The sequence below is a fragment of the Tetrao urogallus genome (assembly GCF_951394365.1).
Source record: "Tetrao urogallus genome assembly, chromosome: 16".
NCBI lineage: Eukaryota > Metazoa > Chordata > Aves > Galliformes > Phasianidae > Tetrao > Tetrao urogallus.
This window is the reverse complement of record NC_136829.1, coordinates 8,426,492-8,439,940: the sequence shown is the minus strand read 5'-3', so window position 1 is coordinate 8,439,940 and position 13,449 is coordinate 8,426,492. Positions and strand designations below refer to the sequence as shown.

Below are 13,449 nucleotides of genomic sequence, written 5' to 3'. Positions count from 1 at the left end.
GTGTGGTCTGCTGTATGTTAGCCAGAGTCTGATGAGGGGATGTTTGGTGCTCTGATGGTGGACTCAGAAGCTGCTGTAGGCTCCCAGAGGCTGTTGTGTAACTGGGTGTCTCCTTTTCATGTGTGGCAGCACAAAGTGCACCTTGTTCCTGCTGAGCAGTTCACCATGGAGTTCGTCGAGCCGAAGGTGCATTGCATCAGTGTCCATGGCATGTTCTCATCCAATAGGTAAGAGTCTGAAGACCCTCAGGATTTTAGTGTGAATGTGGCTGGAACTCAAAAGAGTTGCTTCCCCATTTCCCTCAGCTTTGCAGCTTCTTAAGTTTTTGACATAGCTAAAAGAAATCGGTGGCATAGGAGGCTGAGGTGAAGCACCTTGTCACCCACTAAGCAGGTGGTGCTGGAACAAGGGCTGGAAGCCAGGTGGCTGGCCCTGTCCCTGGGCTCCACACTGCCTCCTGTGTCAGGTACTGAGCAGTCACCATGAATAAGCTTGCTTTCTTGTCCTTGCTTGCATGCAGCAAGAGATACTTGCTGAATTCTTGACATATATGTATAATATATGCACAGAAATAAGCCTTTGCAAGGTTTTTGTTCTTACTGCTAAGCGTGTATCACAGAGCTGCAGGTCCCAGTAAGAAGCTCTCCCTGATCAGTCATGCTTCATCATCCACCATGCCAAGGCTGTGCTTTTCCTGCCAGGATCCCCAAATCCTCTCTTTACATCCCATTGTCTCCTTTTGCAGCAGCTCCTGCATTCCCTCAAGATTCCTCAAGCTTTCCCAGTCAGTTGTTTTGGAGGGGGCCCAGGCTCTGCCTCTTGCCCCTGATGTCCCCCTGGCTCAAGCTGTCCTTGTGGCTCCAGCTGGAGTCCCACTGGAGCCTGCACCTCGGCCTCCCACAGCAATGGACTCCACCACAGAGCTCATCCTCTTGCAGCCACCACAGGTAGCAGCATCAACATAGGGTGGGCTGGATTTTTCCTTCTTTCTTCTGTAGCTTTACCAATTCAGCAATGAGTAGTTTTGGAATTTAACGGGGACTTTAACCTTGTGCCTGAAGCTTTAATTCCCATGGGCTCCTCTGTCTTACCTCCATTCTACCCTGCTTGGTTCTCTGGGCTTCCAGGAGCAGCTTTGCAGGTGGTGCCATTAAGGGGGAAGAGTGGAGAGCTGGGAGGTGGATTCACCGAAAGTCTGACTGATATGAGACAGTTGGGTAATTGGGGCAGAAATCACCGATGTGGTTTTTTTTGACTCTGTTCTTGTGTTTGGGGCCAGGCTGCTGTTGTGTTTAACAGCCGGATTCAGAACTTGGGGCGCTACGCTTTTGTTCTGCACTACTACCAACCCAACCATCCCACCTTCCCTGTGGAAGTGTTGATCAGCGGTGGGCGAATCTGGCAAGGTGAGATGGGCAAGGTTCCAGGGAAAAGCTGCTGGGCAGAAGCCCTCAAAGAGGAGTCCCAGAAAGTTTTTCATGCCAAAAGCTAATAGTGGGTTCTCCAAGGATTGCAAATGTGAAGAAAGACTGACTCATCTCTTTGAAACCAGAACGGGGTGATGAGGATTCCAAGGGAAATGTGGGACCAATAGATTTGTTGTTTTTTTCAGGTCAGACCAATGCTACTTTCTGCCCACATGGCTATGGGTGCCGGAGCCTGGTAGTTGCTGAGGACCAGATTGTCCTGGATGTTACTGACAATGACCTGATGGTGGTTGTTCGAGTGCCAGAAGGCAAACAGCTGTGGCTGGTGAGCATTTCTCTGGGCAGCTCCTGGGGCATGCTGGACCAGGCTCCAGCCACACGGCTCCAGCAGTGCTGGTCTTTGGGTTCCTTGGGGATTTCTGTGGCTGTGTCACCATAAGAACATTTCCCATCATCACTCAGTTCTGAACCAGCTTGGAAAGGTGCAGTCTTCAATATTAGTGTTGTAGAACTGAGGGCAGGATCCACAGAAGCCGGACCAGTATGTGACAGTTATCCTTCGCTGTGTGGTTTTGACACCAAAGCAAGGCAGAAACCTTGGGCAGCAGGGCTGCACTGACCAAAATCTGGGTAAATAGCTGAAAGGCAGAACAGAAAACCAGACATTTTCATGTCTGGGAGTTTAAGATGACATCAGGTGCCTGCTTTGTGTTGAAGCACAGCCAGTGCTCCCCTTTTAGGGTACTCTGCCAGTGCATTTGAGTCACTCCTCATGTGGAGCATTAGAGTAGAGGAAGCCTTATGGATAGATCACACCAGAGAGTCGGCCCCCGCTCTTTCTAGTACTCAGGCACCTTTGTGTGTTATATTATGTCCCATGAGGGATGAACTGATGAGAAATGAAAAGTGTAATTGGACTTTTGAGTGAGCTCCTTTTGGATTGCATCTGTCAGCTCAGCTAAAGAGCCTGGCTCACCCATATTGTCCTTTGCAGGATTACATCCTTGTGGTGCCAGAGGACAGCTACAGCTCTCAGTACCTGCAGGAGGAACCCCTGGACAAGTCCTATGACTTCATCAGCAGCTGCGGCTTTAACAGCTTCTACATCAAGTGAGGCACTTGGCTTTGGATGGGTGCTGTGTTGAATGGGGGCTGCACACTCCTCAGGGAGCAAAAACATGTTCCCTTTATAGGGATTGTGGGGAGGTCTCTGTTTAATACTTCCTTATGTAGTGACCAAACCTGAGGGGGTTTGGGCATGCTCACCATCCCACCAATTTAGCACACGTTTATATAAGAAATCCTGCTGGATTTTGGGGTGGTGGGGAGGCTGCATGACGATTCCTCCTGTCTTCCTCTGCAGTCCCAGCACGTCGTCGAGGTTTTGCCGTGACTCCGCCATCTCGCTGTCCCTCTTCTACAACAACGGGGCACAGCCCTGCCAGTGCCACGAGGCGGGGGCGCGGGGCAGCCAGTGCGAGCCCTTTGGTGGGCAGTGTCCCTGCAAGTCCAATGTCATCGGGCGGGAGTGCTCCCGCTGCGCCACCGGCTACTGGGGCTTCCCCAACTGCAGGCGTAAGTTGTCCTGTCTCCTGCCCCGCTTTGTGCAGCACTGACTACTTGGCCCCTTTGGGGGCAAAGACAGAGTTGGAAACAGTTGCATTTTCTAGCCTTGAAACAGCTTCAGGAAAGCAGCCCAGCTCTCTGCAGAGCTGCTGAGCTCTGCCTCCGTTGGCCTGTGCCTTCCTTGGGCTGCGTGGCTCTTGCTTTTCCAAACACACCTCCTTTTTGTGTCTTGCAGCCTGTGACTGTGGGACACGTCTCTGCGATGAGGTGACGGGGCAGTGCATCTGCCCTCCTCACACCCTGAAGCCAGAATGTGTTGTCTGTGAGCCCCAGACCTTTGGTTGCCATCCCCTCGTCGGCTGTGAGGACTGCAATTGCTCTCAGCCTGGAGTGCAGGAGCTGACAGAGCTTGGCTGCGATGTGGACAGCGGGCAGTGCAAGTGAGGAAGCCCTGTCCCTGTGCAGGACACAGCTGGCAGTATCTCTGAATGCTGCTGGGGTGATTGGAAACACTGGAAGGGTGCAGGGAGGAAACATGCAGGATAGAGAAATCTTTCTCAGCACCGTGTGCTTCCCAGCATGGATGAAGCTTTGCAAATACAGCAGCATAAAGCATAGGTTTCTAATGCTGCATCTTTTGCATCCTGCCCAGGTGCAAGCCCAATATAATTGGGCGACGGTGTGACCTCTGTGCCCCTGGCTACTACCACTACCCCAGCTGTCGGCGGTGTGACTGCCATCCTGATGGCACTGAAGCGAGCGTGTGCGACCCGGTGACAGGGCAGTGTCACTGCAAGGTCAGTCCTCCAATGCCTTCATGTGATGCATTTATGCTTGGTTCAAGTCTCCTTGCTCTGGCTGTACAGCTGGTTTAGCCCTGGGGCTGTGGGTGTTTGATTCCTGCTGGGTTGTGCGATTCAGAACACCCTGACAGGCTTCTCCCCATCTTTCCTGGCTGCCAGGACTCACTCACCAGGCTGTCCGTGGGCAGTCAGGCAGCCTGAACTCTGAGCCCTGTTGTCAGAGAATGATGCAGGTGAAGCTGTCAGCCCACTCGCTCCTGCTCCTATGTGAGCAGAGTAACTCAAACTGCTGTTCAGCTGCCTTCTCCTGCTGCTTTGCAGGGCTTGAAGTGCTTAGTTCAAGAGAATTCAATGTTTGCTGTGTGGTGTGGTGGCAAACTTGTTTGGGGACTGCTTAATTGTCTTTCAGTGTCACAGTGATGAGCCTTGTTGGGCTTGATCACTCCTAGAGCCATCTCTGCTCTCTGCTAAGACCCAGCAAGGAGCCTCTGACAATATTGAGCTTTGCATATCTTCCAGGAAAATGTGGAAGGCCCAAGGTGTGACCAGTGCCGCCTGGGGACGTTTTCTTTGGATGCCAGCAACCCCAAGGGGTGCACCAAGTGTTTCTGCTTTGGTGCCACCAATCGCTGCCGCAGTGCTGTGAAGTACCGAGCTGAGGTGAGGGACCAGCAGGACAGCTGAGCTGCTGTCTTGGGTCTTCATTGTACACTTGTCTTACCCTGGTAGAAGAGAAGGTGTGAGGAGTGTTATCCTTGTCCTGCTATGCCCATCTCCCATTTTCAGACCCTTTTCCTGGTCTCTGGAGTCTGATAGGGTAGAAAGTCATGGATGGCATTTGGGGATTATGTCAGGCAAGAGTGCTCAGTTTTCCAATGGCTTCATCAGGATGTGTGTGAGGTTGTGACCCTGTTGGCATCTTTTCAGCCAAACTGAGAATTGCTCTTCTAAGCATCAGCATCCAAATGCCTTCTGTAGCTCCTCCAGGGCACAAGGGGAGAAACACGTATGCTTGATCTTCCCCTACAGTTCATTGACATGAATGGCTGGCTCTTGATGAGCAGTGATCGCCAGGAGGTGCCAACAGCCCTGAGCCTGCGGGAGCAGCTCCTCCGTGCTGATCTCAGGAACCTCCTGGATGCCTATCAGGAGCTCTACTGGGTTGCACCCAGCTCCTACCTTGGGGACCGGGTAAGAGCACAGTGGCAGCTGGACCAGCAGTCTTGCACATCCCTGACCCCACTCTCTGGGCCATGCACAGCTCTGACTCAGGTTGCAGGTAGCAGCTGATGCAACTTGGCTCTTCCTTAGGTTTCCTCCTATGGTGGCCACCTGCGCTACGAGCTTCACTCTGACCCACGGAGGGGTGATGTCTTCATTCCCATGGAGTCCCGTCCAGATGTGATCCTGAAGGTGCAGCCCGAGCAATTCACCAGTGCCTCCTGCTAACGTGTGCAGGATGAGGTGATGACCAATGCCATCCTTGCTTTTCTCAGGGAAATCAGATGAGCATCATGTTTCTGGAAGGCTCCTACCCTTCCCCGGGGGAGGTACATGAAGGCCGGCTGCAGTTGGTGGAGGTGAGTTAGCACACTGTATGTACCAAGTGCTCAGATGCTACTGAAAGGAAATGACTAGCTTGTAGGCAGAAGAGAGCGTTGCTTTGAGCTCAGTATTTTTTGGATGGTCCTGTGTGGAGGCAGGAGTTGGATTTGATGATCTTTATGGGTCCCTTCCAACTTGGGAAATTCTGTGATTTTTGATGGTGTCTTTTGCAGCAGAACTGGCTGTGAAAATCCAAGAACTGCTTTACCTGTGAAAAGGGAGCTGAAGGTTGGACTGGATGCCATAAAATAAGGGTTTGTTCTTCTTGTCAGTAACGTCAGTTCTTTTCCCTGCAGAGTAACTTCAGGCACACGGAAACACACAACCCTGTATCGAGAGAGGAGCTCATGATGGTGCTGGCAAACCTGGAGCAGCTGCAGATCCGGGCACTCTTCTCCCAGCTCTCCTCCTCTGTGTCCCTGCGTCATGTGGTCCTGGAGATTGCAACAGATGCAGCTACAGGTGTCCCTGCCAGCAACGTGGAGTTGTGCCTTTGCCCAGCTAACTACCTGGGTGACTCCTGCCAGGTAGGAGCAAGAGGAGCTTGCACTATTCTAGGCAGAGAGTGGTTGAACAGCTGCAGACAGACACCCCTCGTGCTTGGTGCAGGTGGCAGTCTGTGGGGTTAGGATCTCTGTGCAGAGCAGTGGTGCTGCACAGTCTGCTTCCAGGCCAACCCCTGAGGGTTTTAGCTTTGATTACAGATTAGGCTGTGCCTGAAGAAGGAACAGCATCTCCCAAATTCCCCCACACTGACCTGCTCACGGCTTTCCTCCTGCCAAAGCACAGCACACCTGGGGGATGTGTGCTGGCTGCATCTGGCCTCTTGGTAGGGACATGCTAGGAAAATTTGTTGAAGACCTAAATCAAGTTCATGCAGTACCTTGGAGGAGATCCTCTGCCTGGCCAGTTGTCTCTTACCAATGAGGAATAGAAGATCTTCCTTGTTGCTTTTAATCTCTTCTCCTTCAATACAGTCCAGTGGGAATTCTGTCATGGAAATTAAATGGGTCTGTTTGCTTTGCCTGAATGTTTTTCACATCTCCTTCTGCTCTGTCCTCAGGAATGCGCTCCAGGTTACTACAGGGACACCAAGGGGTTATTTTTGGGGAAATGCATCCCATGTCATTGCAATGGCCACTCAGACCAGTGCCTGCCAGGATCTGGGATATGCCTTGTAAGTAAACAGTGAGACAGCATGGCCTTTTGGAGCTGGAAAGCTGGAGTTTGGAATCTGTAGTTCGGGATTTAGAAAGCTCTTCACGTGCGAACTGTGCCAGTGGGACCATGCTTGAATTAGAGCTTTAGCTGCATGTGAGATTTTGGGGGTGTTCCCCACTCAGGGTCAGGTGGAAGATAGTTCTGGGAAAGAAAAGGGAGTGCAGCATCCAGATACCTGGTGGGGGGATTTCCTGCTGGCGGAGCTGAGCTTGCAGCATGACTTGTCCTTGCAGAACTGCCAGCACAACACAGAGGGAGATCACTGTGAGCAGTGCAAGGATGGCTATGTGGGCAGCCACAATGCTGACGGGAGCCTGCAGTGTGTCGGATGTCCGTGTCCTCTTTCCGTTGCCTCCAACAAGTGAGCACCCTAGAATGGGATTGTCCCCACATCAGGGCACTGGTTCGGCCCTGGGGATGCTCCAGTGCCAGCCTTGTCCCTGGACACACACCTGCTCCCTAGCAGCCCACACCATGGGGTCAGTGCCTTGGCACCACCTCAGGTGATAGCTGCACTTTCCCATTCACCCCTTCTCATTTCAGTTTTGCCATTGGTTGTGTGCACAAGGGCTCCGGCACACAGTGCCTCTGCAAGCCTGGCTACGCTGGACCCAACTGCGAGCGGTAAGGAGGATGGCACCTCTGTTTCTTGAGCCATGGCCCCATGCTAGTCCCATGCAGCCACTGCTGTAGCAGAAGAGATGTCCTCATAGAGACTGCCTAGGAAATAGCTGGCTTTGCCTTGAGTGTGCTCTGCTTGAGCAGGATCTCTTTCAGTCCCTTTCACATGCACATACTCCATTGCTGTCTCCACTGCTGATTTATTTTGTTAGTGTGGTTGCATTGCTTAGCCATGCTTTGCCTTGACTTGCAGTCTATGATAAAGGCATCTTTCTGGGGTATCACAGTGCCAAACACAAAGTGCTTTGAAATCTCAGAGTGTTGTATCAATTACAATCCTCTTGGATGCCCTCAGTGCTGTAATTGCTCAAGACACAGGGGTGGTGCAGCTCTGGGATCCCCCAGAGCCCTGGCTGTGTTTTAACTCGCTGTGTTTTTCCAGGTGTGCCCCAGGATACTACGGCAATCCCCTGGTGATTGGCAGCTCGTGCCAGCCCTGCGACTGCAGCGGGAACACAGATCCCAACATGCTGTTCAGCAGCTGTGACTCCCTAACAGGCACCTGCACGGGTTGCATGCATCACACAGCCGGTGCGCGGTGCGAGGTCTGCGCCCCTGGCTTCTATGGGGATGCAGTGGCAGCCAAGAACTGCACACGTGAGTGGGACCAGCAGCAAGCACTGGGGGAATAAGGACAGACTGACCGGGGACATGTCAAGAGTTTTAGCAAGGTTGTACAGCATTCATTGGGCTGTGCATTGCACGGGTGAGTCATGCACTCAGTTGCATGCATGCCAGGACAGGCAGCCTCTGAAGATGATAATAGGAAAGAAAGCATCTCCAAAAACCTGCCCTCCAGCATCACAACTGCAGAGCTTCTGATCCAGCCCTGTTTGCAAGCTGCCAAGCCACACCTGGGTTGGAATGGCCTTGCTCCAAGCAGCTCCTGCAGCAGCGGTGCTGGCACTCCCTGGGAGCGTGGGTGTGCACAGCCCACTGCCAGCACTGCTCCTGTGTGTCTGAGGAACAGCCAAACTGCAGCTCACCAAAGGGGAACTGCCCTGGGCAACCGTAATGGAAATAAATTGCCAGCAGGAGCAAATCCAACCAGAGAAAAGTTCTGTATATGCTGTGATTGTGATAAGACAGGGGAGAAATGGGATTCCTTGTCAGGAGTAAGGAGGTCTGGCGTGGCTGATGGGTCTTTTGAATTCAACCTGTAACCGTGTGTTTTCCCTGGCAGAGTGCAACTGTTCACCCTGTGGGACTGATTCATGCCATCCACAAACCGGGCAGTGCTTCTGCAAGGCTGGAGTGACGGGGCAGCACTGTGACCACTGCGAGGTGAGGCTGCCTGTGTACCGTGCTGGTGCCTTTGCTTGTCGTGGGTGCTCAGCTGCAGCCTCAGCAGTGATGCAGTACCCTATGGGAAGCTGCAGCAAACCTCATTTCCCTGCATGTATCCAGCATGATAAGGGCTGGTTTGCCCTAAACAGTGCCCACACTGACCCACTTTTCCCTAGGAGGGGTACTACGGCTTCGAGGGATGCTCTGGCTGCCGGAGGTGTGACTGTGATGTTGGTGCCATGGGGAGCAGCTGCCAAGCACAGACAGGCCAATGCCACTGCCTGCCCGGCGTCAGCGGATTGCACTGCCAGCAGTGTGCTCCGGGCTACTGGGGCTTCAGTGAGAGGGGCTGCAGAAGTGAGTCCAGCTTCCCAGCCATCGGGTCCCTCCCATGAAGGAGTGGGACATGGTTTTGGTGGCACATGTGTTAGTCAAATGGCTAGAGAAGGAAAACAACCAACCCTTGTTTGGGGTCCTGTGCGTGTTGCCGGTTTGCACAGAGAAACTCCCAGCAGTGCTTGTAAATGGGCAGAGATGCAATTGCACAGCTGGAGTAAAGCCACACATTCCCTTCCCTTCAGTGTGGCAAAATGATGACGTGGCTGTTTCCTTGTTATTGAACTTGGCAGAGTGTGAGTGCAGAGGGGGCTCTTGTGACCCACGCACCGGGGAGTGCACCTGCTCCAACGGGCTGACAGGGAAGCAATGCGACGTCTGCATGCACAACTATGAGATCCCCGTGGCAAACGGCCCAGACAGCATGAGGTGTGAAGGTGTGTATGCTGCAGTCCTGGGGAAGGAGGTGAGGGAAGCTCTGGCAAAGGGCTCTGCTGACTGTTCCATTCTCTGGGCAGTGTGTGACAGCTGCGTCCTGCTCCTGCTGGAGGATCTGCAGAGCATTGAGATGTCCTTCCCCTCCATCCGGAGCCAGCTGGTCAACCTCAGCGCCAGCTCCATCGCCTGGGCTCGCCTCCATAGTCTCAACAGCACTATGGCAACTGTTGCTGTGCGTGGCAGGTTTGGTGCTGCTTTTTGCCTGTTTGTCCTGGCCTGCTGGCTTGATTTCAGCTCTCTTCTTTTCCAGAACCAACTGCGTGAGTACCACAGAGCCATGAACAAGGTCAGGCAAAGGGCTGATGAGCTGGAGGATGAGAACACGGACCTCACGCAGGATTTGAATGCGCTGCAGCACAGGGTAGGATATTTCTTCATCTTCCCATTGCCAGAGCAAGAGCTCCCCTTTTATCTAAATTGAGGGCTTTGAAGGCTGTGAGAAACCCAGCTCAGTCAGGCTGCGTCTCCTGCTCAGCCCAGCACTGGGCTGTGGGTGCAGACATGTCTTACATGGCCAAGCTCTGTGAGCTGCATTGCTCCCTTGGAGGACTGTTAAACATGTCATAACATCAAGATGCCTGGAAAAATGTCTGTATGTACATATATCCATGTTTTCAACAGCCCGACTGCAGAATGGTCGCGTAAAACATGAACTTATGCTTCAGGTAATAAATAGTTCTGTGTGTTTTAGATTATGATGACTCACAGAAAAGCAAGCCATTTAGAGCAGCATACAAGGGAGACTTACCAGAGAGGAGAGCAACTTCTGCTAATTATTCAGAGTATTCAGAAAAGCACTGGAGGTGAGTGAAGAGTCTCTGCTTTGTGGGTTTCTCCTGCTGGGAATGCCATGTTGTCACTTTGCAAACAGCACAGAGCACTGCATCGCTTAGAAAGGGCCATGGAAAAAAGAAGGGGAAATAAAATTGTGATGGAGATCCACACAGACTTGTGACTGTATAGGTAGACGAGGGGATATTGAACCTCTGAGGAGGTTCCAGTTGGATATTAGGAAACATTTCTTCTCCAAAAGAGCAGTGATGCAGTGGCACAGCTGCCCAGGGAGGTTGGGGGGGGTCACCATCCCTGGAGGTGTTCCAGAGCTGTGGAGATGTGGCGCTGAGGGACTTGGGCAGTGGGCACAGTGGGGTGGTCTGGGGTTGAACTTGGAGATCCTACAGGTCTTTTCCAACGTCAGTGATTCTGTGATTATGAGTCCCAGCTGTTAAGCTGAACACAGTGTTTGGAAAAATATGTCAACGTGGCACAAATATTATTAAAAAGCATAAAACTCATCTTTCAGGAGAGATTTAGTAAAACAGAAAGGGACTTGGATCTAGGAGAGGAGGCAAAGCCACAGGAACGTGCTTGGGATGTAGCACACATTCCTGGTGAGGGCTCAGGGAACAGAAATGTGGCAGGGCCCTCAAGTGATGTCTCAGGCTGGGTGTCCAAGCACTGCACAGAGGCTGCCTGCATTTTGGTGAGAGAAAGAGATGGAAGGTCTCAGTTGCAAAGGGTCTGGTTTGAGGATGCTAATGAGACCTGCATTTCCCTGCAGACCTGGTGCGGCAGATGGCCACGTTTGGGGCAGCAAATGCCAGCACCACCTCCACTGAGGAGTTTCGGCAGAAGATGGCAGAGGTGGAGAGGATGCTGAGGGAGATGAAGGAGCGGAGCCTGGGTGGCCAGGAGGAGCTGGCAAGGCGTGAGCACAAAGAAGCTCAAAAGTGTGAGTGCGGGTTAGCAGCACGGGGCAGAGCTGTGCTGGCCCTGCTTGGTCTGAATAAGTCACCCTGTGTTTCTTCATATTCATTGTCACGTGAGAGGGCACTATTATTCAGAATAATAGGGCTTCAGATAAGGGTTCTTTGTATAGAGCCTTTCAGGTGCGGCTGGGCATCTTTCTGAAAGAGATCCCATCCTTGTCACTAGAGGTTTATAGACAATATTGTATGAGATCCTGTGTTATCTAGACTGAAAGAGGAAGGGATACCTGGAAAGTGAGACGAGAATTAGGCATTTCCACAGCCAAGCACAGAAAGATGAACACCAGTTCTCAACTCATCCACCCCCAGTGTTGCACCAGGTGAAGAGTGAGCTTCATGCCCACTGGGAGTCCAACCAGGCACTGATGAACAGCATCCAGGACTGGCTGGCACAGCACAGCTCCCAGCTGATGGATCTCCGTGATGCCCTCAATGAGGCTGTCAACAAAACCAGGCAGACAGAAGACTTGAACAGTTTGAACCGCAACAACCTGGAGGAGAGTCAGGTAGACCTGCACCAGATGAACCCGTACTGCCATGCAGTGAGGGGGAACCTGCCCTGACCCCACTGGTTCCTAACTCCATGTCTTTGTGTCTAGCAAAAGAGCCGTGAACTCCAAAAGCAGTATGGGCTGGTGCAAGAGACCCTGAGGATGGCTGAGAATGCCCTGGCCAAGGTCTCCAACTTCCTACAGAAGATGGAGAGTGCAAAGGAGGTGTGTGATGGAGTTGCTTTGACATGGGCAGAGCACAGTGGGGCGACCATTGGGGGTGACACATGTCCTTGCAGGCATATGAGAAGCTGGCAGCCCTTCTGGATGGGGCAAAGCTGCCTCTGACAGAACGAGTGAAGAAGTTCTCTCCAGCCAGCAGTAAAATCCCCATTGTGGAGCAGGCTGAGGAGCACGCCCGGCTCCTGGATGAGCTGGCAAGGAACTTGTCCAGGTGAGGCTTCTGCCCAGCTCCCTGGTTCTGTCATCCTGCTGGGGTTAGGGATGGGATGCCACAGCCCCAGCACTGCAGCAGATTTGCAGCAGGGTGTTTTCTCCAAGGCTTGAGGAACCTGAGGAAGCCGAGGTGTTTGTCCTTGGGGACAGGAGCCCAGCATGAGTGGTCTCTATGGCCCTGACTGCTTTGTCTTCCAACACAGCATTATCCAGGGCACAAACCAAGATGGCTTTATCCAGAGGGCGATCGATGCCTCCAACGTCTACGCCAGCATCATTGAAGCAGTGGGAAAAGCCGAGCGAGCTGCCCATGATGCCGACGAGGCTGCTGGCGAGGCTTTGATGGTATGTGCTGTGCAAATGAGAGAAAGCAAAATTCCATCTGCAGCTGTGCAGCTTTTCACACCCGCACACAGTGGTCTGCTGCCCCTTCCCTTTGAGTCTGCAGCACTTTGTGCTGGAGAACGGAGCAACTGGTGAGGCTAGGGCTGGGCTTGGAAGCTTCAGGTCACCCCATCGCACCCCTGCAGCCAACCCCACTGCAGTTGCCCATTGAGTATCTTTGTGTGGGCCAGGGACTTGAATTCCTTTTCCAGGCTCTGAGGCAGCACAGCAAATGTTTGTTTTACAGAATGTCATGTCAGAAAATCTTGGGGCAATCTCTAAAGAGCTGAAGAGGAACAGCAGCAACCTTGAGGAGGGCGTGAGGAGAGAGCAGACAAAACTCAATGGGGGTGAGAGGGGCTCCATCACAGGCTGGTGGCTTTGGGCTGGACAGAGACCCAACGCACAGAATACGTGTTGTTTTTGTTTTTTTAATTGCAGCTATTAAGGGCACTCTGCAGGCAGCAAAGGAGAAGCTGGCTGACCTCCGCAGGAAGAAGGAGCAGCTCTTGAGCCAGCTGCAGTCTGTGCAGGATACGCTGGGCAGGGACCAAGGTTTGTTCTGGGTGTTCTCTGCCCCCATCCTCACATCCAACTTGTGACCCAAGTCTGCTTCCTCCCCTCTCCTGACCATTTCGGGGATTTTCATCCTGTCTTTCCAGAGGACACTAAGGAGACAATTCAGAATGCCAAAGCAGCTGCCATAGAGGCCAACGAGACAGCTGCGAGAGTGGAAGATACCCTGAGCACCATGAAGAAGAATCTGGATGAGTGGAAAGACAAGTATGGAGGCCTTCGAAATGAAGACCTGAACCAGGCAGTCCAAGATGCCAGGAAATCTGGTGAGTGCTGATCCTGCTCAGCCTCCGGGGCTGAGAACTGTGCTTTCAGAAGCTGTGCTTTGCAGCTCCGAGTCAGGAGCGCA

At 52.6% G+C, this 13,449-nt stretch overlaps 1 protein-coding gene across 1 annotated transcript in view; it reads left to right on the top strand.

The window, feature by feature from the left end:
- The window catches only part of LAMA5 (laminin subunit alpha 5), a gene marked incomplete at both ends in the record, with an annotated part of 77,850 nt that overhangs the window by 57,608 nt on the left and 6,793 nt on the right, over positions 1-13,449 (top strand). Inside the window, 31 exons of the mRNA XM_079543472.1 lie at positions 130-227; positions 746-947; positions 1,280-1,406; positions 1,613-1,752; positions 2,422-2,537; positions 2,791-3,002; positions 3,229-3,433; positions 3,646-3,790; positions 4,316-4,456; positions 4,826-4,987; positions 5,108-5,209; positions 5,293-5,376; positions 5,698-5,928; positions 6,465-6,578; positions 6,856-6,983; positions 7,166-7,246; positions 7,686-7,900; positions 8,487-8,587; positions 8,767-8,947; positions 9,220-9,363; positions 9,445-9,596; positions 9,675-9,785; positions 10,116-10,227; positions 10,986-11,156; positions 11,503-11,699; positions 11,793-11,909; positions 11,984-12,138; positions 12,344-12,485; positions 12,772-12,874; positions 12,966-13,079; positions 13,187-13,366. Of these exons, the coding sequence (XP_079399598.1) occupies positions 130-227; positions 746-947; positions 1,280-1,406; positions 1,613-1,752; positions 2,422-2,537; positions 2,791-3,002; positions 3,229-3,433; positions 3,646-3,790; positions 4,316-4,456; positions 4,826-4,987; positions 5,108-5,209; positions 5,293-5,376; positions 5,698-5,928; positions 6,465-6,578; positions 6,856-6,983; positions 7,166-7,246; positions 7,686-7,900; positions 8,487-8,587; positions 8,767-8,947; positions 9,220-9,363; positions 9,445-9,596; positions 9,675-9,785; positions 10,116-10,227; positions 10,986-11,156; positions 11,503-11,699; positions 11,793-11,909; positions 11,984-12,138; positions 12,344-12,485; positions 12,772-12,874; positions 12,966-13,079; positions 13,187-13,366 (4,483 nt within the window). The remainder of the gene's footprint in view (positions 1-129; positions 228-745; positions 948-1,279; positions 1,407-1,612; positions 1,753-2,421; positions 2,538-2,790; positions 3,003-3,228; positions 3,434-3,645; positions 3,791-4,315; positions 4,457-4,825; positions 4,988-5,107; positions 5,210-5,292; positions 5,377-5,697; positions 5,929-6,464; positions 6,579-6,855; positions 6,984-7,165; positions 7,247-7,685; positions 7,901-8,486; positions 8,588-8,766; positions 8,948-9,219; positions 9,364-9,444; positions 9,597-9,674; positions 9,786-10,115; positions 10,228-10,985; positions 11,157-11,502; positions 11,700-11,792; positions 11,910-11,983; positions 12,139-12,343; positions 12,486-12,771; positions 12,875-12,965; positions 13,080-13,186; positions 13,367-13,449) is intronic.